Source organism: Capra hircus, chromosome 11 (assembly GCF_001704415.2).
Source record: "Capra hircus breed San Clemente chromosome 11, ASM170441v1, whole genome shotgun sequence".
NCBI classification, from domain to species: Eukaryota; Metazoa; Chordata; class Mammalia; order Artiodactyla; family Bovidae; genus Capra; species Capra hircus.
Genome location: NC_030818.1, coordinates 104645089 through 104667737, shown reverse-complemented (window position 1 = coordinate 104667737; position 22649 = coordinate 104645089). Strand labels below are relative to the sequence as shown.

Below are 22649 nucleotides of genomic sequence, written 5' to 3'. Positions count from 1 at the left end.
ATAGAGACAGGGGTCCACTTCACGCAGCCACTGCTCAGAGGCTCAGCCGTGTCCGACTCTGCAGCCCCATGGCCCATCGCCTGCCAAGCTCCCGTCCGCGGGGTTTCTCAAGCAAGGATCCTTTTTCTCCTCCTGCGGGTCTTCCCAACGCAGGGATCAAACCCGCGTCTCTCACACCTCCCGCTTTGGCAGGATGTTTTCACCATGGAGCCCCACCTGGGAAGCCCCATGTGGTTATCACACCCAACGGCCTTCCCCGGATGAACACAAGCAGGGAGCCCCCTCACACACATCGCCCCTCAGCAACGCGTGGCACTCGCCAGCCTTCTTTCTGCCTCCACCTGGGCCTTGTTTGTGGCCAGGGAGTGCTCAGTGCAGGGAGTGCTCAGGGGCCAGGGAGTGCTCAGCAGGGAGTGCTCAGTGGCCAGGGAGTGCTCAGGGTGCAGGGAGTGCTCAGGGGCCAGGGAGTGCTCAGCAGGGAGTGCTCAGTGGCCAGGGAGTGCTCAGGAGCCAGGGAGTGCTCAGGGGCCAGGGAGTGTTCAGGGGCCAGGGAGTGCTCAGGGGCCAGGGAGTGCTCAGCAGGGAGTGCTCAGGGGCCAGGGAGTGCTCAGGGGCCAGGGAGTACTCAGCAGGGAGTGCTCAGCAGGGAGTGCTCAGTGGCCAGGGGAGTGCTCAGTGGCCAGGGAGTGCTCGCAGGGAGTGCTCAGGGGCCAGGGGAGTGCTCAGTGGGCCAGGGAGTGCTCAGTGGCCAGGGAGTGCTCAGGGGCCAGGGAGTGCTCAGTGGCCAGGGAGTGCTCAGCAGGAGTGCTCAGCAGGGAGTGCTCAGTGGCCAGGGAGTGCTCAGTGGCCAGGGAGTGCTCAGGGGCCAGGGAGTGCTCAAGGGCCAGGGAGTGCTCAGTGGCCAGGGAGTGCTCAGGGCCAGGGAGTGCTCAGGGCCAGGGAGTGCTACAAGGGCCAGGGAGTGCTCAGTGGCCAGGGAGTGCTCAGCAAGGAGTGCTCAGCAGGGAGTGCTCAGTGGCCAGGGAGTGCTCAGGGGCCAGGGAGTGCTCAGGGCCAGGGAGTGCTCAGTGGCCAGGGAGTGCTCAGGGGCCAGGGAGTGCTCAGGGGCCAGGGAGTGCTCAGCAGGGAGTGCTCAGTGGCCAGGGAGTGCTCAGGGGCCAGGGGAGTGCTACAGGGGCCCAGGGAGTGCTCAGTGGCCAGGGAGTGCTCAGGGGGCCAGGGAGTGCCAGGGCAGGGAGTGCTCAGTGGGCCCAGGGAGTGCTCAGTGCCAGGGAGTGCTCAGGGGCGGCAGGAGTGCTCGGGCCAGGGAGTGCTCAGTGGCCAGGGAGTGCTCAGCAAGGAGTGCTCAGCAGGGAGTGCTCAGGGGCCAGGGAGTGCTCAGGGGCCAGGGAGTGCTCAGGCAGGGAGTGCTCAGGGGCCAGGGAGTGCTCAGGGGCCAGGGAGTGCTCAGCAGGGAGTGCACAGGGGCCAGGGAGTGCTCAGGGGCCAGGGAGTGCTCAGCAGGGAGTGCTCAGTGGCCAGGGAGTGCTCAGGGGCCAGGGAGTGCACAGGGGCCAGGGAGTGCTCAGTAGCCAGGGAGTGCTCAGGGGCCAGGGAGTGCTCAGGGGCCAGGGAGTGCTCAGGGGCCAGGGAGTGCTCAGTGGCCAGGGAGTGCTCAGGGGCCAGGGAGTGCTCAGGGTGCAGGGAGTGCTCAGGGGCCAGGGAGTGCTCAGCAAGGAATGCTCAGCAGGGAGTGCTCAGCAGGGAGTGCACAGGGGCCAGGGAGTGCTCGGGGCCAGGGAGTGCTCAGGGTGCAGGGAGTACTCAGAGGCCAGGGAGTGCTCAGGGGCCAGGGAGTGCTCAGCAAGGAGTGCTCAGAAGGGAGTGCTCAGGGTGCAGGGAGTGCTCGGGGTCACTCCGAGCCTGGCCTGGGCTCCCCCGGTCCTGCCTGGAGCCTTCCCCACTCCGGAGCACCCCTGCTCCCTCACCAGCTCTCGTCCATACCCAGGGCAAGGGATCCAACCCTCCCCCTGCGGCCCAGCAGGCTACTTGACAACAGAAAACCCCCACAATCTGTCATGAGGCTAAAAACAAAGATGCGTCCAGATTAAGACACAGGTGGAGCGCTGCAGGCCTTCCCAGCCTCCAGGCCGAGCTCGGGGTCTCAGAACACCCAGCGCCCTGCGCCCAGATTACAGATGAGTCAGGGACTGACGCCGTGGCAAGAGTTTTAATGGAAAGTCAAGCCATCTTTTTCATCTCAGGTGTAAAACAGAGAAAGCAGAGCACCGCTGCCCCGTTTGCCTGCTTATCTAGAGAGAAAAGTGTTTTCGGGAAAAGTGGTAAAACGCATCCCTTTACGCCTGGGCGAACCATCAAGCACTAGGGCAGACAGCGGCCGGAGGAGCCGGGAGGCCCCTCAGTCGCAGAAGGACGGCCTGCAGACCCTGTAGCTGCGGTGGAAGTTGAGCCGGTCGTAGGAGGTGATGTAGTTGTCAGGACCTGTCACGATGCTCTTCTCCATGTAGACGTTGAGAGTGTTGTTCTGGAACATTCCACCCACTGCAACTTGTCTAGAAAACTTATACGAATTTGGATAAAACACCTTCTGGAAGTGAGAAGGGGACACTGGGGTTAGTTATGCGGGATAACACTCGAGCAATCGGTCACCAGGCACCTTTGGAATAAAAATGAGCATCTGTGAGAAAATGCTGTTCCTAAAGCCAGAAAACAGAGGCCGAGGGGTGGGCGTGCGGAACGGCCTCGTCTGCCCTTGGACGTCGCAGGTGACTCGGTCGGTAAAGGATCTGCCTGCGATGAAGGAGACCCAGGTTCGACCCCTGGGTCGGGAGGATCCCCTGGAGGAGGAAATGGCGACTCACTCGTGTCCTTGCCCGGCGGGCTGCAATCCATGGGGGCACAAGAGTCGGACACGACTGAGCGACTAAACCACCAGCACCGCCCCGGTTTACGCCTAATGCCGGGGGGTCATGACGGAAGGTGCCTCCCTCCACGGCTACGTGGGCTCTAACAGCCGGGCGAGGCAGCGCCATCTGGGTCTGGTTACAGGGGGTCAGGCCGAAGCCGTGCCCAGCTCTGCTTCTGCGTAACTACGGCAAGTCACTGGGCCTCTCTGAGCCTGAGCTTTCTGTGGAAAAGAAGTGGCGTGAATAGGTTTCGGCCTTGACAGGGAATCAGAACCTTTTGCAGAACCTCGGAACCATTCTGAGGGCCCCACCCCACCCGCCGAGGGGGCTCGGGAGGGGCTGCCCTCATGGGGCAGGGCTGCCGTGAGGACACGGGGGGCCGCCGGTGTGTGTGGGCACCCAGGGGTGGCGGTCCTTTCAGCAACCCAGCGTCGCCAGGTGACCTGGGCGTCTCTACAGAAGGGGCCTGGACCGCTGTGGGACAGGTGACCTGTTCTAGAGTCCCCTATGTCAAGAAGGCCACCTGATATTCTGCCTCCTCGACAGGAAGCAAATGCAAAGAAAAATGGCCTTCGGTGTGTTTTGGAGGGTTTTTCAGATGTTTTGTCTGGGGGGTGTGTGTGTGTGTGTGTGTGTGTGTGTGTGTGTTTTGGTGTTTTGTGCTTTCTTTTGCTTTGTTGGTTTTTGGAGGTTTACGGGCCATGCCGTGCAGCCTGCCAGATCTTAGCTCCTCGGACAGGGATCAAACTTTCGACCCCGGCGAGGGAAGCACGGACTCCCAGCCACCAGGCCTCCAGGGCACTCCCAGTGCGCTCATTTCTCAGAGCAGCAGTTCCCTCTCGGCCCCTGAAGCACACACGCAGCTGCCGTGGTGTGTGTGTGTGTCTCACAGCGCAGAGCGTGCAGGATGGCCGATCCAGTGTGGGCGGGTCCTCATTAACCAAGTCAGCAGCGCACGCTCAGGTCCACTTTCCGAGCTGTGCGTTCTGGGCGCTAACAAATGGATAAGGAGTGACACGCATCCACCGTTAGTGTCAGGAAGGATAGTTTCCTTCAGTGTATGTTTTAAAGCGCAAAACACGCATTTTTATTTTCTGTTCCCACACGGGGAGGAAACAGTCCTGCTCGACGAGTCCAGCAGCCACACTCAGGCCAGAAACTGGAAACCAGGCTCCTGATAAAGCAGGTCGACAACGAGCAGGAAAAGCTCCTTCTAAACCTGCCTCGTGAGAACCCCGTGCTTCACGGCCCACTGCCTCCGCCTCGTAAGACCAGCACATGGCCTCTGCACAAAAGCACAACATCTGGGCTCGTGTTAGTGAGCACGGCGGTCTTTTGCACGGAAACACCTGATCCCTTGGTTTGGGAGCATGATCTTTAGTGCTCTGGAAACTTGCTAGGTAAACAATCTCTTTTTTGCTAAGAGCTGTACTCCCTCACGCAAAACAAGTAAAGAAGTGACCGTCCAGCTCTTTTTAAATGAGGACTCTCTGGGGGCTCAGCGGTAGAGAATCCAGACGGGGGTTCACGCTCTGGTCCAGAAAGACCCCACACGCTTCAGAGCAAGTGAGCCCGTGACCCGCAACCACTGCGCCTGTGTCTAGAGCCCGTGCTCCGCACCGAGAGGGGCCGCCGCCGTGAGCAGCCCCCGCTCGCCGCCGCCAGGGGAAAGCCCGTGCAGCAACAAGGGTCCAGCAGAGTCTAAGCCAAATACATAACCCACAATGCATTTTTAAAAATGAGGGATATTTTGGAAGAAAACCAACGTGGCCCCCCAAGCGGGTGGTCCACCGACTGGGGTCCCCACGGGTGACTCACACCAGCACACTGGCCCTTCTCCTGGAGGCCCCCGCCATGTGACGTCGATCAGAAAGGACTCCGCTTCCCCAAAGGCGCAGAGACCACAGTCCTTTTGGAACCTGAGCTTTCGCCACCCAGTGCTGCCTCCTAGGGTCACAGGCTAATCTCCAAAATGAAAGCAGGCCTTCATTCATTTGCCCAAACCTACTGCCTACAAGAGCTGGCTCCTCGTAGGAGTGGATGGGGCCAGTCCTCGGGGAGGCTGGAAACCAGTCCACAGGCTTCCCCGTTGGCCAACGCAGGAGACACAGAAGACCCGGGCTGGATCTCTGGGTTGGAAAGATCCCCTGGAGGAGGAAATGACAACCCGCTCCAGTGTATTCTTGCAAGCAAAATTCTGAGGACAGAAGAGCCCGGCAGGCTACAGTCGATGGGATCCCAAAGAGTTGGACACAACTGAGCAAGCGTATGCACACAAGCAAGCCTACCAGGCCCCTTTCCCAACCTTTAAAAACTGCCTGCTACGTTCATGCCCTGTTCCAAAGAGATGTGCGGTGACCCCTTTCCACTTGCGATGTTGGAACTCCGGACACACACACACACCCCGTACACACCCACGCACCCCCCTCCAGAGCCTTTCCTTGCTTCCTCCTTACCGGCATCTCGTGCACAGTGGGGGCTCTGCTACCATAAACTTGGTTACTGGTCCTGTACACTGAGGGGGGCTCCTTGGTCCTGGCAGGTGAAAAGAACACTTTATTTCCCAGCCATTTGTTCTAAGTCTGCCCAAGCCACAGCTTTACCGTATTAGGTCGACAGAGCTTTGTAGGCACACAATGCAGCCGTGGACCCGGGCTCCTGTGGGGTGCAGGGCTGGCCTTCCTGGCAGGTTCATTCAGCCTCCCTTGACCCCTCTGCTGACCTCTGCCAAAGCCATAAAGAACCCCCACGTGGAAAGTGCTGGCCCTCAGCCTCAGCAAGCCCTGGTCCCATGCTGTCATTTCCTGGGGGGGTGTGGAAGTTGGGATCTGTGACTCAGCCTCCAGACCTGGGGGGGGGGGAGGGGGCGCGGGGCGCCCCTCCACTTCTGAGCCTCCAGGAGAAAATGTTCCTGCTGTCTCCAGCCCTGATCTCAGCTAGTGGTACAACAGCGTAACCGAGGGACTGTGGGCTCCGACACCCCAGCTCTGCTTCTTACTAACTATGGGCAAGAGCGTATCCTTCTACCTCCCAGCTTCATTTCCCAGCTGAGCCGATCCCGGGGGCCTGTAGAGGAACTAGGTGGGGGTCAAGAAAGGCACGCAGCCTGCGTCTTAGAGCCCGCAGGGCGCGCGCCCCTCGGCAGCCCGGTGATGGGCGCGTCGTCCGCGCGTCTCCAGGGGACAGCAGGCTGGCCTCGCCCTAGGGGTGTGGCCACGATCTCCCCCCCGCCCCGCCCCGGGCACGCCCCGCCCAGCGCCCGGGCGGGAGGCCCGCTGCCTCCACCTGCACCTCCCCGCTCCTGTGATGGTGAACCGCTGACCCGGCTTTTGACTCGGGGGTCAGGCTGGGGCCTGTGGGCTGAGCCGAGGGCAGGCCCAGCTGGGCACCTGGCCGCCCGCCGGACCAGCAGCACTGGTCTTTCCTCCTTGCACGCAAGGCAGACCCTCAGCGGACTCCCGGGTGCTCACCTGTAGCCCCGAAACCAGGCCGGGTTGTTGAACCTGGCCGGCAGGTCCTCGCTCACGCGGTAGCAGTCGCTGGTTTTCTCCGGCGGGGGCCCGGCCTTGGGTTCCTCTGGCTCCGCGCACGCTTGGGGGTCCTCCTCCGACATCCCGCCTCGGTTGCCCCGCGCTCTGGGGGCACAGAAGGCGCGGGCGGCGGCGCGGCGTCCTGTTACTAAGCGACGGCCCGCCCCCCCCCCATGCACGGGCGGGGCGCTTAAAGGCGCCGCGACCCCCGGGCGGGAGCCACCCACCCCCCGCCACCGCCGGCGGGTTGGGCAGAAGTCCTAGTTCTAGAAGCTTCCTTGGCAAGCCCCGAGGCCCTGGACTGGCTGCGAGAATAGGGATCACTTGCTGGGGCCGCAGTGCGGAGGCCCCTGTGCTCTGACGCCACCGGCGCGAACGCACGCCACGTTTCCCCAAACGCGGGGCGGGGCTCGGGGCACCGAAGACCCCGGCCCAGGATCAGCAGTGGGGCTCGGTGCTCCGAGGCCGCTCTGCGGCGGAGACCCGGCGCTCACCGCGCGGCAGAGCTGCGCCGTGACCTCGCCACTCCGCCTGCAGACTCGGCGGTACCCTGGGTCTGAGGCTGGACCGCACACTGGACTAACCTGATGGAGCCCTTCTAAGCCACATATTGCTGTAAGAACTGGCCGGGCGGGAGCGCGGTCCCCCTGCCCGGCGGGTACCCCCGGGCAGCGTGGGGCTCCTCGGCCGCCCGGCCCCGTGCAGCGAGGGGGGCGAGGACGCCGGGACGGGGGACGGGGCGGGGAGACGGGCCCCCAGGCCCCCCAGGCCCCGCGCCCGACCGGACCACGGGCCCTGGCCGCCACGCCCTCCCTGCGGTTCCGCCCGGGCGGGCCTCGGGTACGGCTCCCCGGGGACCGCGCGCTCGGACTCGGGGCGGCCGGCTGGGGCGCGCCGGGCTTCCGGACGGGGCGGCGGCGGCGCAGTGGCACCTCCAGGCCTGCGGGCGGCGCTGCGGCGGGGGCGGCGCGGGCCCCGGCGGGAGGAGGAGCCGCTCGTGCGGCCGCGCCGCCGGGCCCGTCGTGCGTGCGTGCGTGCGTGCGTGCGTCCCTCCGTCCGCCCGTCCCCGAGGCCGTCCGCCCGGATCCGCGCCATGGCGCCTGGCGCGGTGCTGCCGCGGCTGCTCGGAGCGGGTGAGGGGCCCGGGGTGGCGCGCGCGGCGGGCGCCCCTCCGGGGCGGGGCGGGGGACGCGGGCGCGCTCTGAGTCCGCTGTCTGCGCAGGTGTCCGGGCGGCGCCCGGAAGCCGGGCCGCGCCGAGAGGCAGGACGCTGGGGAGCGCCGCGCCCGCCGCCGCCCGCGAGCCCGAGCGCGACAGCGGTAAGGGGGCCCTCGGCCCCGGGGGTCGGGCGCCCTGGGTCTCCGTGCGGCCCCGGGGGTGCGGGCGCCCTGGGTCTCCGTGCGGCCCCGGGGGTCGGGCGCCCTGGGTCTTCGTGCGGCCCCGGGGGTGCGGGCGCCCTGGGTCTTCGTGCGGCCCCGGGGGTGCGGGCCCCGGGAGGGGCTGCGGGTCCGGGCGGGAGAGCCCCACGCGCCGCACGCGCTGCCGCGGCCTCCGAGTCCCCGCCCCGCCAGCGAGCGGGCCGAGGCCGGCCCGCCCCGAGCTGCTGCCTTGAGGGAGTTTCTGCGGGCGGCCGGCGGGACCACGGGGGCCGCAGACACAGACATCAGCCGGCTGCCTCTTCGCCGACTGGGGACCTGGCCGGGTTTACGCGGGAGCGAAGCCGTGGTCAGATCCGGTCTCCCGCCCCCGAGCCTGCGCAGAAGGCCCCGGGTCCCCCCAGCATCTGCCGCCGCCCTCCGCGGGCCCCAGGCTCTGGGGGAGCCGGGACGCGGGGCCTGCATGCTCTCCGCCTCTCCGCCCAGATCTCAGCGCCCGGATCCTGAGCGAGCCCCTCAAGCACGCCGACTTCTTTAACGTCAAGGAGCTGTTTTCCGTGCGAAGTCTCTTCAACGCCCGCGTGCACCTGGGCCACAAGGCCGGCTGTCGGCACAGGTGAGCGTGGGCCTGGTGGCTGTGGCTCGTCCGGAGCGCTTGGGCCCCTGCCTTAAGGTCCAGGCCCCCCTCTTCAGTTTGTTTTCAGAGTGTGTACCCCCCTTTTCCTCCGTATGGGATCGTGGAGTACCCGGGAGGGATGGGTGCTTATTCTCACAATCAGTTTGCTTCTCTCCCCCCAAGCCTCCCGTGGGGCTCATGGTCCTCGCAGGGGCAGGCCGGCTGGTCTTGTGGGTCCTGTAAGCCGGCGATGGGACGGGGGCTGGCAAGGCCACCCCCTTGGAGGGACATCCCAATGGCAGGCTGAGGAGGGGTGACTGGCCGTCCTTTCAGGTGGCCGTTGTGAGGGCCTGGTTGAGAGTGGACTGGGGGCGGAGGGGTGGGGGCGGTGGCTGCTTGGGCAGAGCCGCAGCAGTGGCTGGGCCTGGGGTGATGGGGGGAAGCCAAGCAAAGCGGGTGTCTGCGTTCTTCACGTTGGAAACTTAGGTCCCGAATGGGTGACGCTTTGGCCACCCCAGGACAGTGTCACCCAGGTGCCCTCGGAGGAAGCAGCCTGGACCAGGGGCGCCACACCAGGGCCTTCAGAGGGCATGTGAGGCAGAAGGGCAGGGGTGGCCCTGCGCAGGAGCCCGGGTGCCCGGCATCCCAGAGTCTGGGGGAGGGGCTGGGAAGTGAGAGGGTGCGCTGCTGGGGGTTCTTCCCAGAAGTCTCCCGTGCTGAGGGCGCTGGGCCTGTGGGCCCTTGGCGGTGTCTGTGGGGAGGACAGAATCCAGATGGCAGTGAGCAGGAGCGTGAACGGAGTGGGAGGAGACGGACCATGAGGGCACACTCTGGCACCCGGCCCCTCTGCCAGGCCCGCAGGTCTGGGCCGCAGGATTCCCCTCCGAGGCCTGGCTGGTTCCTGCTCCAGCCGGCGCCCCTGCCCTGCTGGTCCCCCGGCCCTGGGTGGTCTCCGTGGTAAAGCCGTAATAACGAGGGTGGCTGCCACATACGCAGCCCTGGGCAGGACACTGGATGTCACCTATGAGCGTCCAGACATCCCTGTGGGGTCCTTTCTGTTAGGGTCACCACGTGACGAGGTGCAGGTTCAGAGGGTAGAGTCCTCTGGCCCGAGACGTGGACACAGCCTGCAGCCCAGCCTGCTCTGTTGGTCCAGCCCCCTGACTGCCCCTGGTGGTCACTCCTGGGGTGGGGTCCTCGCTGTGTCATGGGGAAGGCTGCAGACGGTACCGGCCCCGGGGCGGTGGGGTGTGGGGAGCAGGACAAGCGAGGGCGGTGGGAGGTAGCCTCGGGCGGCTCATGCGGGCCACGCGTCCGGTAGGTTCATGGAGCCGTACATCTTCGGGAGCCGCCTGGGCCAGGACATCATTGACCTGGAGCAGACGGCCACACACCTGCAGCTCGCCCTGAACTTCACGGCCCACGTGGCCTTCCGCGGGGGCATCATCCTGTTCGTGAGCCGTGCCCGGCAGTTCTCACACCTGATCGAGAGCACGGCCTGGAGCTGCGGTGAGTACGCCCACACGCGCTACTTCAAGGGCGGCCTGCTGACCAACGCGCCCCTCCTGCTGGGCCCCCGGGTCCGCCTGCCGGACCTTGTCATCTTCCTGCACACGCTCAACAACGTCTTTGAGCCCCACGTGGCCGTGAGGGATGCGGCCAAGATGAACATCCCCACCGTGGGCATCGTGGACACCAACTGCAACCCCTGCCTCATCACCTACCCCGTCCCTGGCAACGACGACTCGCCCCCAGCTGTGCAGCTCTTCTGCCAGCTCTTCCACACGGTGGTCACCCGGGCCAAGGAGAAGCGCCGGCAGCTCGAGGCCCTGCACCGGTTGCAGGGCGCCCCGGGCCCCCACCCAGCCGACCCCACTGCCCCAGGAGCGCCTTCCCCGGGAGCGCAGGCCGGGCTGGGCGTGGACCACTCCCCCTGACCCGCCCAACCTCCTTCTGGCGGGAAGGAGCAGCCTGTCCCAAGCTGGGAGCTCCTCTAGACCTTCCAGGCTTTGGGCCCCTGCTGCTAGGAACTACGCTCAGCAGCAGCCTGCCTGGGGGGCTCACCCGGCAAGGGGCCTGTCCGCAAAGAACCCCTCAGGAAACACCGTGTCCCCAGACCGTGAAGCCCTTGCATCCACCCTGAGACGAGCCCGTGTTAGGCGCGTCCGCACGGCGGGCCGACTCCTCATGACCCGGGTTGGGCTGCTCTGCGGCCTCCCGGTTTCAAGGACTGGTTTGTAACGTGAAGCTGCAGGGTGAGCACTTCAGAGGATCCCATCTGGGCTGGGCCAGGCTGAGCGAAGCAGACAGCATGGTTGCCGCAGAAATAAAGCTTGGATCCGGGCAGGGTGGGCCCCGGGCCCCTGGTCCTGCAGTCTGTTCTGCGTGGTCTCTCTCCATCAGCGCCCACAGGGCACTCGAGGCCCCCTGCCGCCCCCAGCTCTCTGAGCCTCTCTGGACCATCGGCTTGTAGCCATGGGCTCAGCAGGGCATAGAGGCCTGATGACCCCCCACTCCCTGGACGGGCCTCCTCCACATGGGCAGGGTGGGGGGCCCCTGTTCACAAGGACCTCTCGATGCTCATCACGGGACCCCCCTGGGCAGCACTCGCGTTCCTGGACAGGGTGTGGGCCTCCCAGGACCCCGCCTCAGGGCTCCCAGGATACCTGATGCCCCAGGAACCTGTCTGGTGGGGTGGACGGACACATGCCCACCCAGGAGCCACAGCGGTGCATGGGGGCAGCGAGATGCCCCAGGGCCCGCTCTGTCTTTGAGGTGGGGGTGCACAGTGGAGGTCCCAGTGTTTCCTGGAAGGGTCTCCCGTTCGGAAGGTGAGGGAGTTGTATGGTAGCCTTAGAGCAGCTGCTGGCAGGCGCTGCTTTAATTCAGGAGCACAGGACGGAGACGTTCAGAGGCTAGCAGACTGCGGGGCCCCAACGGGCTCTCCCGCCACAGAGCGCCTCCCTCAGAGTGCGAATGCGCGCGCCCGAACTCGGTGGTGGAACTCTGCACGGATGGTCCCCCTTGTGCCCGGGGGTGCCAGCGTGCACCGCCGAGGCCCTTGGGGCCAGTGCGGCGTGAGGCGGCTCACTGGCTGTAGATGGGCCTCCCCAGGGCAGAGGGTCCCCACACCCTTCAGAAGCAGGCTGTCTAGGGAAGGTGACACGGGGCAGGGGGGACGGAGGACACTTGGGGTCACAGGCAGCTGAGACGCGGGGCTGGGCCAGGGGGAGCAGCCCTACCACCCCCGTTTCCTGGCGGCCCCAGGCGCCTTTCCCCTGAGAATCCCCTGGAACCTGTGCCAGGCGGGAGTGTCTGGGTCGCTGACTGCGCAGCCTGCCCTGGGGCGCTGGGAGCCGCGGGCACGGGTGGTCGCCCTGAGCGGGGCACTCGCCAGCCAGGCAGACGCAGGTGAGCTGGACAGCCTAGGTGCACAGGCCCAGCAGGGAGGTGCGGAGCTGGGCTGAGGGCCTGCCCGGGCCCCCGGGGGGCTCGGCACAGACTCCCATCCTGGTCGGAGGTCGGCGTCCCACCAGGCAGCACAGCTAGCAGTACCTATGCCTCCCCACGGCCGCCTCTGCGTACGGAGGCATCCGCCCTGCGGGACAGACCCCAGAGGGGCCGCCTGGAGACAGACCCCAAGAGTGCAGGAGTTTCGAGGCTGGCGGTGAAGGCCTCCCCTCCCACTGCCCATCGAACCTGCCCTGGCTGGCTGGTGTCCCGGTGCCCAGGAGAGCCGGGTCCGGGGGGACCTGGGGCCAGAGTGGGTGAGGCAGGCGCAACACGCCACCACCTGGGCCACAAAGGCTCGGGTGGGCGTGGAGGGCGCTCCAGGCCTGGGGATCTGGGGCCAGACGCCACCTGGCCCCGCTCCCGTGTCCAGCACAGACCTTCGCCTCCAGGCCCAGGCCCAAGCCAAGGAGCTGGACTCCTCCTTCACCCCCCGGCGCCATCCACGCCTGGCCCTGGTCGTGTGCCAAGGCAATTCTTTGCATTTCAGGATGCGAGCCCGAGTATTCTCGCTGTTTGCATTTTGAACTGTCCCGCTGTTTGAAAATGAGCTCTGTGTGTAAATGGATCCTCTCCGAAGCTGGATGAGCCCCTCGGGGTGGGGATGGGCACAGCAGACCCCCTGGAGGAGCCGCTGGAGCACTTGGTGCCCGCCTTCCGGGTCAGCGACCCCTCATACGTCACCAGCTTCCCGTGAGCCTACTAGCCTTCCCCTCGCCCAGCAGGCCCTGGGTCCGCCTTCACCCCGCCCTGCAGGTCCGGGACCCGCCTTCGCCCCCTCCCAGCAGGCCCGGGACCCGCCTTCACCCCCGCCCTGCAGGTCTTGGACCCACCTTCTCCCCGCCCATCAGGCTCTGAGCCCGCCTTCCCCCCGCCCAGCAGGCTCTGGACCCGCCTTCCTCCCGCCCTGCAGGTCCGGGACCCGCCCCCCCGGCCCAGCGACCCGCTGTGTGGCTTGGGAAAGTCTCTTCACCTCTCTGAGCCGCTCCATACGCGTGGACGGTGCGGCCTCCTGCCTGGCCCGGCGGAAAGGGCTCCCAAGGGACCGGGTTTTTTCGTTGAGCTTTTCCTCCCCCGTGAAGAAGCTCTCTGCCTCCAGCCCTTGGGCAGAGCCGTCTTCCCATTTGTAAAGGAAGCTCAGGATCCTATCTCGGGGTCCCCTCCAGGGAGCAGCCGGAGCAGGGATCTCTGGGGGCTGGCAGAGAGCCCCAGGGCCCCTCAGGTGTCTGTAAGGTGCTGATTGGGGCTCATTCATTCAGCAAATCCGTATGCAGCACCTACTGTGTGCAGCGCAGCTAGGCCGGAGCAATGAACAGAGGAGGGGCGGCCCTCCCCACCCTCCTGCAGTTCCCTTTCGGGGGCGGGGGGGGGGGGCGGGCAGAGTGGGGCGGGGGCCAAGAGTGGGGCGGGAGGCCCAGAGTTGGGAGGTGACGCAGAGTGGGGGTGGGGGCAGACAGGAGTGAGTCGGGCTCTCCCAGGAAGGGAGAGGTGGTCACCGTGGACAGAGGGCTCCCTCCAGCCGAGACTGCCCGCCCCCCCTGCTGACCAGGCCTTGGCGTCCAGATGGGCGGGGCGAGCCCAGAAGCCCGGCCCCCAGGGGGTGCCAGGGGAAGCCTGAGAGGAAGGAAAGGCCAGGCCCTGACTCTGCTGCCCGCCCGCGCGCCCCCAGTGCCGTCTCCTCCATCCTGGGCACCCGGCTGGACCAGGGCTCGGAGGACTTCTGTCAGCCCCCGACTTCCCCTGCCGCAGGCAGCTGCCACTCAACATGCCCAGCTCCAACCTGGAGCGCCGCGCTCGCCTTCTCCCAGCGCAGCTGGAGTCGGCGGACCTCGGCGAGGCAGAGCCGGAGGGGGAGGAGGGTGGAGGGACACGGGGGGAGCAGAGACTGGCCTCAGACAGCCCGTGTGGGGACCACTGTCGGGGACCGCAGTCTGGCGCTTCTGGCATGGGCGGCGGGATGTTCTCCGCCTTTGGAAGGCAGGCTCGGGGACCTCCTGCAGCCTCACCGCATCTCAGGATGTGGAACCGCCCCCAGCAGCAGCCCTGGCACAACCCGCAGACCTCGATCCGGGCGGCAGAAGCAGCAGCAGATGGAGCGGCTCCCGAAGCCGGAGGCGCCCCGCAGCGTCTGGACGGCCCGCGAGCAGGAGCACCAGGGCTGCACCGCGGCGGCACCTGGTCCTGAGGAGACGCCGACCCCGCCCGGACCCACCAACCCCGCCCGGAGGCCAGTCCACCCGGTGCCCGCGCCCCAGACTTCCTCTCCCCTCCCTGTGGTCTCTCTGTTTCCAGTCTTACTGTTTCATTTCCTATCATTTATGGTGTCTTTTGTTTTTCTCGTATCTATCTTAATCGGAGAATAATTACAATAGTGTGATGGGTTTTGCCATGCATCAGCGTGAGCTGGCCACAGGCACAGCGTGTCCCCCTGTCCTGAACCTGCCTCCCGCCTCCCTCCCCGCCCCCTCCTGCCGGGTTGTCCCAGGGCAGCACTGGCGTGGGTGCCCCGCTTCGCGCACCCAGCTAGCTCTGCCCGCCGACTCTACGTGTGGCAGCGGGCCTCTTTCAGTGGCGTCCTCGCAGATCATCCCGCCCTCGTCTGCTCCCCGAGCCCAGAGGCTGTTCTCTCCACCCGTGTCTCCCCTGCTGCCCTGCACGCAGAGCTGGCATCGCCATCTGTCTCAGTCCCTATGTGAGCATCAACGTACAGTGTTAGGCCTTCACAGAAGCAAGTCTTTTCTGAGTTGTGCGCTTCTGAGGTCTACAGCCCTCCCCACGGCCTCGGGCAGACAGGTTTCCTCCCGAGAAGGGAACCCAAAGCGTTCACTGACCCTCCTCTCCCCCAGCCCTAACCTGCTTCCTGTCTCTGCTCTTTCCCTGTTCTGGATGTTTCCTGTGAAGAGAATCATACAAGGTCGCTTTTTGTATCAGCCACATATTTTAAGAGGGGAGTAGTTAACTTTTGTTTTCTTTTTTAATTGGAAGTAGCATTTTTTGTTATATGAAAGGGAAATTTCGAGTGAGTTAAAGATAAGATATACAAATTGAAGTCTTTTTTGTAAAAACATGTACAGTCTCAGGGCTTAAGACCCCTGCTCTAAGCGTGGCCCCAGAGCCAGAAGACGGAAGCGCCTGGCTCCTCCCACGGCCAAACAGACAGACATGCTGAGAGCTGGGAGGACAGACCGCGAGCCGGGACGACGCCCCTCGCGTCCCAGGGCCAGAGAGCGGTTTGACACCCCTGTGGTCCCCAGATCTTGAAAGTCAGTGTTCTAAAAAGGGACAGAGGACAGACAAGGGCACGTCTAACAGGAGGCGACGCACGTGGTTGGTGCACGTGAGAGACGCTCGGCCTCCCGGCAGCACGAGAACGTAAACACTGGAGACAGCAGTCTCGCCCCGGCCCTGGCGGGTTTCCAGGCTGGTGACGACCAGCGCTGGGGACAACGTGAGGAGAGGCCAGCAGACCCCCTGCAGGGGGGTGTGGAGGACACGCCTCTCTGGGAGAACCATGCGTGGGACCCCAGGGCCCCACAGGCACATCCCTTTACCTGCAGAGTGACTCCCGGGAGCTCACCCACGGGGCTCCTCGCGTGACGCGTGTGCCTGTGCACTTGGGGTGTCGGGGAGGAGGACCCCAGGGGCGTGTACCTGCAGAGCGACTCCCGGGAGCTCACCATAGGAGTCCTCACAGATTTTCACAGCTGCTTTGCCAAGAGTCGCCATCACGGCACCGCTTGAGATGGCAGGGGCCGGAAACACTCGTGTCTGTGGAGGGGGGACGGGATCCTCCAGGCGTGGTCCGCGTGGACGAGTGGATGCCCCACGGCTGCTAAAGTGGGTGGCAGCAGAGAGACTCCAGGGATGTCTTACCTGAGTCGCGGGGCCCAGCCCTCTGCATCCAGGATCCTGGCTGTGAGACCACGGATGTGATGTCAGCAGGGAGACACACAGCGACGTGCATGGATCTGCGTGTGGGAGACAGAGGGAGGAGGAGAGAGGCAGCGCAGAGGCCTCCGGGGGAAACGTTCATGCCACGCCTGCTCTGGGTGGCATTTAAATTTGTTATAAACTGTGTGTGTGTGTGCGTGCGTGTCTTTCTGTGTGTGCACAGTTCAGTTCAGTTCAGTCGCTCAGTCATGTCCGACTCTTTGCGACCCCATGAATCGCGCGGCACGCCAGGCCTCCCTGTCCATCACCAACTCCCAGAGTTCACTCAGACTCAAGTCCATTGAGTCCGTGATGCCATCCAGCCATCTCATCCTGGGTCGTCCCCTTCTTCTGCCCTCAATCCCTCCCAGCATCAGGATCTTCCAATGAGTCAACTCTTCGCATGAGGTGGCCAAAGTACTGGAGTTTCAGCTTTAGCATCATTCCTTCCAAAGAAATCCCAGGGCTGATCTCCTTCAGAATGGACTGGTTGGATCTCCTTGCAGTCCAAGGGACTCTCAAGAGTCTTCTCCAACACCACAGTTCAAAAGCATCAATTCTTCAGCTCTCAGCCTTCTTCACAGTCCAACTCTCACATCCATACATGACTACAGGAAAAACCATAGCCTTGACTAGACGGATTTTTGAATATGCTATCTAGGTTGGTCATAACTTTTTTTCCAAGGAGTAAGCGTCTTTTAATTTCATGGCTGCAGTCACCATCTGCAGTGATTTTGGAGCCCAAAAAAATAAAGTCTGACACTGTTTCCTCTGTTTCCCCATCTATTTCCCATGAAGTGATGAGACCAGATGCCATGATCTTCGTTTTCTGAATGTTGAGCTTTAAGCCAACTTTTTCACTCTCCTCTTTCACTTTCATCAAGAGGCTTTTTAGTTCCTCTTCACTTTCTGCCATAAGGGTGGTGTCATCTGCATATCTGAGGTGATTGATATTTCTCCCGGCAATCTTGATTCCAGCTTGTGTTTCTTCCAGTCCAGCGTTTCTCATGATGTACTCTGCATAGAAGTTAAATAAGCAGGGTGACAATATACAGCCTTGACGCACTCCTTTTCCTATTTGGAACCAGTCTGTTGTTCCATGTCCAGTTCTAACTGTTGCTTCCTGACCTGCATACAGATTTCTCAAGAGGCAGGTCAGGTGGTCTGGTATTCCCATCTCTTTCAGAATTTTCCACAGTTTATTGTGATCCACACAGTCAAAGGCTTTGGCATAGTCAATAAAGCAGAAATAGATGTTTTTCTGGAACTCTCTCGCTTTTTCCATGATCCAGCAGATGTTGGCAATTTGATCTCTGGTTCCTCTGCCTTTTCTAAAACCAGCTTGAACATCAGGAAGTTCACCGTTCACGTATTGCTGAAGCCTGGCTTGGAGAATTTTGAGCATGATTTTACTAGCGTGTGAGATGAGTGCAATTGTGTGGTAGTTTGAGCATTCTTTGGCATTGCCTTTCTTAAGGATTGGAATGGAAACTGACCTTTTCCAGTCCTGTGGCCACTGCTGAGTTTTCCAAATTTGCTGGCATATTGAGTGCAGCACTTTCACAGCATCATCTTTCAGGATTTGAAACAGCTCAACTAGAATTCCATCACCTCCACTAGCTTTGTTCGTAGTGATGCTTTCTAAGGCCCACTTGACTTCACATTCCAAGATGTCTGGCTCTAGATGAGTGATCACATCATCATGATTATCTGGGTCATGAAGATCTTTTTTGTACAGTTCTTCCGTGTATTCTTGTCACCTCTTCTTAATATCTTCTGCTTCTGTTAGGTCCAGACCATTTCTGTCCTTTATTGAGCCCATCTTTGCCTGAAATGTTCCCTTGGTATCTCTAATTTTCTTGAAGAGATCTCTAATCTTTCCCATTCTGTTTTTTTCCTCTATTTCTTTGCATTAATTGCTGAGGAAGGCTTTCTTATCTCTTCTTGCTATTCTTTGGAACTCTGCATTCAGACGCTTATATCTTTCCTTTTCTCCTTTGCTTTTCGCTTCTCTTCTTTTCACAGCTATTTATAAGGCCTCCCCAGACAGCCATTTTGCTTTTTTGCATTTCTTTTCCATGGGGATGGTCTTGATCCCTGTCTCCTGTACAATGTCACGAACCTCATTCCATAGTTCATCAGGCACTCTGTCTATCAGATCTAGGCCCTTAAATCTATTCCTCACTTCCACTGTGTAATCATAAGGGATTTGATTTAGGTCATACCTGAATGGTCTAGCGGTTTTCCCTACTTTCTTCAATTTAAGTCTGAATTTGGTAATAAGGAGTTCATGATCTGAGCCACAGTCAGCTCCCGGTCTTGTTTTTGTTGACTGTATAGAACTTCTCCATCTTTGGCTGCAAAGAATATAATCAATCTGATTTCGGTGTTGACCATCTGGTACTGTCCATGTGAAGGGTCTTCTCTTGTGTTGTTGGAAGAGGGTGTTTGCTATGACCAGTGCATCCTCTTGGCAAAACTCTATTAGTCTTTGCCCTGCTTCATTCCGTATTCCAAGGCCAAATTTGCCTGTTACTCCAGGTGTTTCTTGACTTTCTACTTTTGCATTCCAGTCCCCTATTACGAAAAGGACATCTTGTTTGGGTGTTAGTTCTAAAAGGTCTTGTAGGTCTTCATAAAAACCGTTCAACTTCAGTTTCTTCAGCGTTACTGGTTGGGGCATAGACTTGGATAACTGTGATATTGAATGATTTGCCTTGGAGACGAACAGAGATCATTCTGTCGTTTTTGAGAATGCATCCAAGTACTGCATTTTGGACTCTTGTTGACCATGATGGCTACTCCATTTCTTCTGAGGGATTCCTGCCCAGAGTAGTAGATATAATGGTCATCTGAGTTAAATTCACCCATTCCAGTCCATTTTAGTTTGCTGATTCCTAGAATGTCGACATTCACCCTTGCCATCTCGTTTGACCACTTCCAATTTGCACAGAATTTTGTCTTGTGCAGACACGTGCTACATGGCTGTGTGATGTGTGAGTGTACGTGTGTGCACGCGTGTAAACACGTGTGTGTGTTGTGCTGATGTGTGTCTCCTGTGCACGCTCACATGTGTACATTCGTCTGTGTGCACGTGTGTGTCTGTGCACATGTGTGTCTGTGAGTGTGCATGTCTGCCTGTGCACAGGTGGGGGAAGGCTCCAGACCGTTCCCACACTGCAGAGCTCTTAACTCCAGTGGTGGGTGGTCCCGTCCCCCCCAGACCCCAGAACCTTCTATGACCCCTCCCCTGACCATGCAGCCCCTCTGCTGGGGGCACACCACCCTGAGGTCACGAGAGGCCAGGGCTCCCCTCCTGGGAGGTCCCCCCGCTGCTCCCGAGGGGCTCAGCCCTTCTGTGTGTCCCCCGCTTGTGGCTCCTCACATGCAGCGGCCCCTCCTTGCTGTCGGATGGCAGGAAGGAACGCCTGCTCCATGCAGTCAGCCTGGCGTGGGCACTGCCCCCTGAGAGGCCCCGGAACCATCCCTCTCGCTGGTCCTGGCAGCGCCACCTGTGTGCCCTTCCCAGCCAGTCGAGGCCCAGGTGAGGCTCGTGGCGAAGACCTGAAGGTGTGGCTGGACCAGGGGGCCGGGCAGCTCAGCGTGAGACGGAGACGACCCTGGTGATCTGGGGCCCAGTGCCATCACCCCTGATATGGGGAGGGGGCGGGAGGGGCCGGGCAGCTCAGCGTGAGACGGAGACAATCCTGGTGATCTGGGGCCCAGTGCCATCACCCCTGATATGGAGAGGAGGGCAGGAGGGGCTGGTGAGCTCAGCGTGAGACAGAGACGATCCTGGTGATCTGGGGCCCAGTGTCACCCCTGATATGGGGAGGGGGCGGGAGGGGCCAGGCAGCTCAGCATGAGACGGAGACGACCCTGGTGATCTGGGGCCCAGTGCCATCACCACTGATATGGAGAGGAGGGCAGGAGGGGCTGGTGAGCTCAGGGTGAGACGGAGACGATCCTGGTGATCCCAGGGCCCAGTGCCATCACCCCTGATATGGGGAGGGGGCGGGAGGGGCCGGGCAGCTCAGGGTGAGACGGAGACGATTCTGGTGATCTGGGGCCCAGTGTCACCCCTGATATGGGGAGGGGGCAGGAGGGGCCGGGCAGCTCAGGGTGAGACGGAGACGATCCTGGTGATCTGGGGCCCAGCGTCACCCCTGATATGGGGAGGGGGCAGGAGGGGCCGGGCAGCTCAGGGTGAGACAGAGACGATCCTGGTGATCCGGGGCCCAGTGCCATCACCCCTGATATGAGAAGGGGGTGGGGGCGGCCGGGCAGCTCAGCATGAGACGGAGATGATCCTGGTGATCCGGGGCCCAGTGCCATCACCCCTGATATGGGGAGGGGGCGGGAGGGGCCGGGCAGCTCAGCTTGAGACGGAGACGATCCTGGTGATCCGGGGCCCAGTGCCATCACCACTGATATGGGGAGGGGGTGGGGGCGGCCGGGCAGCTCAGCATGAGACGGAGACGATCCTGGTGATCCGGGGCCCAGTGCCATCACCCCTGACACGGGGAGGGGTCGGGAGGGGCCGGGCAGGGAGGATGTGGGGTGGGCAGTCAGAAGACCCGGCACGGGGCTCCACAGGACGCCCCCACACTGGTGAGGGGCTTGCACTCGGGGAACCCCCTCTCTGGTGTCTCCTTGTCAGGAAGGAACACAGTGCCCGGGGCCCCTCGTCTGCCTGGGGTCCTGCTGTGCCCAGGAGGGCCCTGGCTGCCGGGGTCCAGCCCCGGTGGATCCAGGGTGATTCGAAGGTGGGGACGGAGTTGGCGTCCTGGAAAAAAACTTATTTAATTACAGATACAGAGGGAGATTAGGAACAGGTAGTAGAAAAAGAGGCTGAATTCAGCCAGGAAAGCAGGGAGCGAGAAAAAGACGACACGGGGGAATCAGTCTTTCCAGAAACTGACCCGATTTCTTTATTTTTCAGGTTTGTTTATATACCTTTTTGTTATACATAGGGATGAATACAGAGTCACGCGGGGGTCAGCAGACCTGACCCTTGTCACAATCAGGTGCTTTGTATAAAATTATACAAAGGTCTTATGAGTTTCATCATCTTTTGGCCATGAGGTCTGCTGACATTTTATGGCCCTTTCTGATACTGGTCAGTTAACCAGAAAACTTTTTTTTCCAGGGGTGATTTTTTCTTAAATCAGGCGCCACCCTCCAAATAAAGTTGCATTCCTATAGGGTGAGGGTGTAGTGAGTTACAATCAAGAAAGGAATTTACTTAACCTAAGGTTTAACATGATTAATCTTAAAGGTTAATACTTATTTTTCCTATATGCTAGTTATATTCATTATAGGGGCAGGAATATGAAGTTTTAGCAGCAAATATTGGCTCAACAAATGTAAACCCTTCACCAATGTTCCCCTTAAGATCTATTTTGTTTTAAGAAAGTGATAAAGTTACATTTTCGCATAGCAAGGACACAGTGATTTATAACAAAGTACAGTGGTCTATAACAACAGAGAAGACTCATTCACTCAAAAAGTCTAGTATTGCTAACATCAAAAACTACTATATTTCCTTTTCTATATTCCAAATACACTGATTAATATATTCCCAGGTGCCTAAGGATATGGAGGCCTGATGGCAATCATTGACTCATCAATGAAAAAAGCCCTATGCTGATACTCCAAACTCTCTGTGCTGTTTATGGCTGAGAGGTTGTCACACAAGCTAGTCTGTCAGCAGAGAGGTTTGACCTGAGACATCCTTGTCACACCCAGGGCAGGGAATCAGCAGTAATTATTGGCACGACAAATGAAAAAACCCTTCACCAGTATAATTCCTAATCAACCCACTATACTATACTAATGATCTTCTAACTTCTCAAAAGAGTCTGTATTTAGAAAGTTTTAAAACATCCCGTGCCTCTCACAGTTGGGAGGCTGTAAACCATCACATGCGGCCGGACGAGCCTGATCAGGCAGGCCAGAGAACCTCCAGAGTTCGTAAGCTGAAACGCTCTTGTCACGCCCAGGAATTTTTATTAACTGGAGCTGCAAGGTAACTCCTTCTCTGAGAGAAATGGTTATGGGGGAGAGCTCCCCGTAAAGTACTCTGGTTTGGGGGGTAGATGCTCGGGAACAGGGGGTTTCCTGAGGCTTGATCACGCCTTTGCGTATGCCAAGCTTCCTTCCTCATGACCTTTGCCATGGGAGGAGTTCCTCACGCTGGCTCCCAACACCAGGCGAGCTGGCTGCCCTACTGGGGAGTCGCACCGACCCTGTGTGGAGGGACCCCTTGTCCCTAGTCTCCAGGGAGGCTGGGCTGGGATCCGCCTCCCACCACGAGAAAGGAGACCCTGGTCGCCATCGGCTGGCTATCAGGCGGCACGTCACCCCAGCGGGGTCTAGGGAAATGGCGGGGTCAGCGTCAGAAGAGGCCAGAGGTCCCTGCAGACGCGGTCCCCTCCCCAGGGGCAGCACCTGTGTGCAGCCAGGCCTGAGTGGGGGACCAGCAGTCGTCCGGGTCTGGGGCCCAGTGTCGGGCCGTCCTTGTCCTGTGCACCTGGGCCAGCCTGGCCCCCCTCACTCCCACCTCGGCCTCCAGCTTGTGGGGGCCTGGGGGGCCAGGCGATCCCCACCTGCACACGTGGCCCCACCTGGGCCTGGGGCTGACCCTGCCACCCTCACCCTTCCCCCAACCATGGGACCACCCAAACCTGCACTCCTGGGCATCAGACCCCTCCCCCTAACCACACAACCACCCAAACCTGTGCTCCTGGGCATCAGACCCCTCCCCCTAACCACAGGATCAC

The 22649-nt window shown here is 61.2% G+C and overlaps 2 protein-coding genes across 4 annotated transcripts; one reads left to right on the top strand and one right to left on the bottom strand.

Annotated features, from left to right (window-relative positions):
* Positions 2191-7337, bottom strand: C11H9orf116 (chromosome 11 C9orf116 homolog). 2 transcript variants are annotated; one of them, XM_018056188.1, is made up of 4 exons: positions 7021-7327; positions 6377-6541; positions 5363-5441; positions 2191-2587 (listed from the first exon to the last, which is right to left on the bottom strand). In XM_018056188.1, exons 2-4 carry the CDS (start codon positions 6517-6519, stop codon positions 2399-2401), a joined length of 411 nt encoding a protein of 136 aa, XP_017911677.1. In that variant the 5' UTR covers positions 6520-6541; positions 7021-7327; the 3' UTR covers positions 2191-2398. The 2 variants fall into 2 exon arrangements, with proteins under 2 accessions (XP_017911677.1, XP_017911678.1); XM_018056189.1 differs by having other exon boundaries at positions 2485-2541; positions 6377-7337.
* MRPS2 (mitochondrial ribosomal protein S2) lies at positions 7453-10801 on the top strand. Of its 2 annotated transcripts, XM_018056186.1 has the most exons (4): positions 7453-7569; positions 7659-7754; positions 8298-8427; positions 9749-10801. In XM_018056186.1, exons 1-4 carry the CDS (start codon positions 7530-7532, stop codon positions 10362-10364), a joined length of 882 nt encoding a protein of 293 aa, XP_017911675.1. In that variant the 5' UTR covers positions 7453-7529; the 3' UTR covers positions 10365-10801. The 2 variants fall into 2 exon arrangements, with proteins under 2 accessions (XP_017911675.1, XP_017911676.1); XM_018056187.1 differs by lacking the exon at positions 7659-7754 and having other exon boundaries at positions 7507-7569.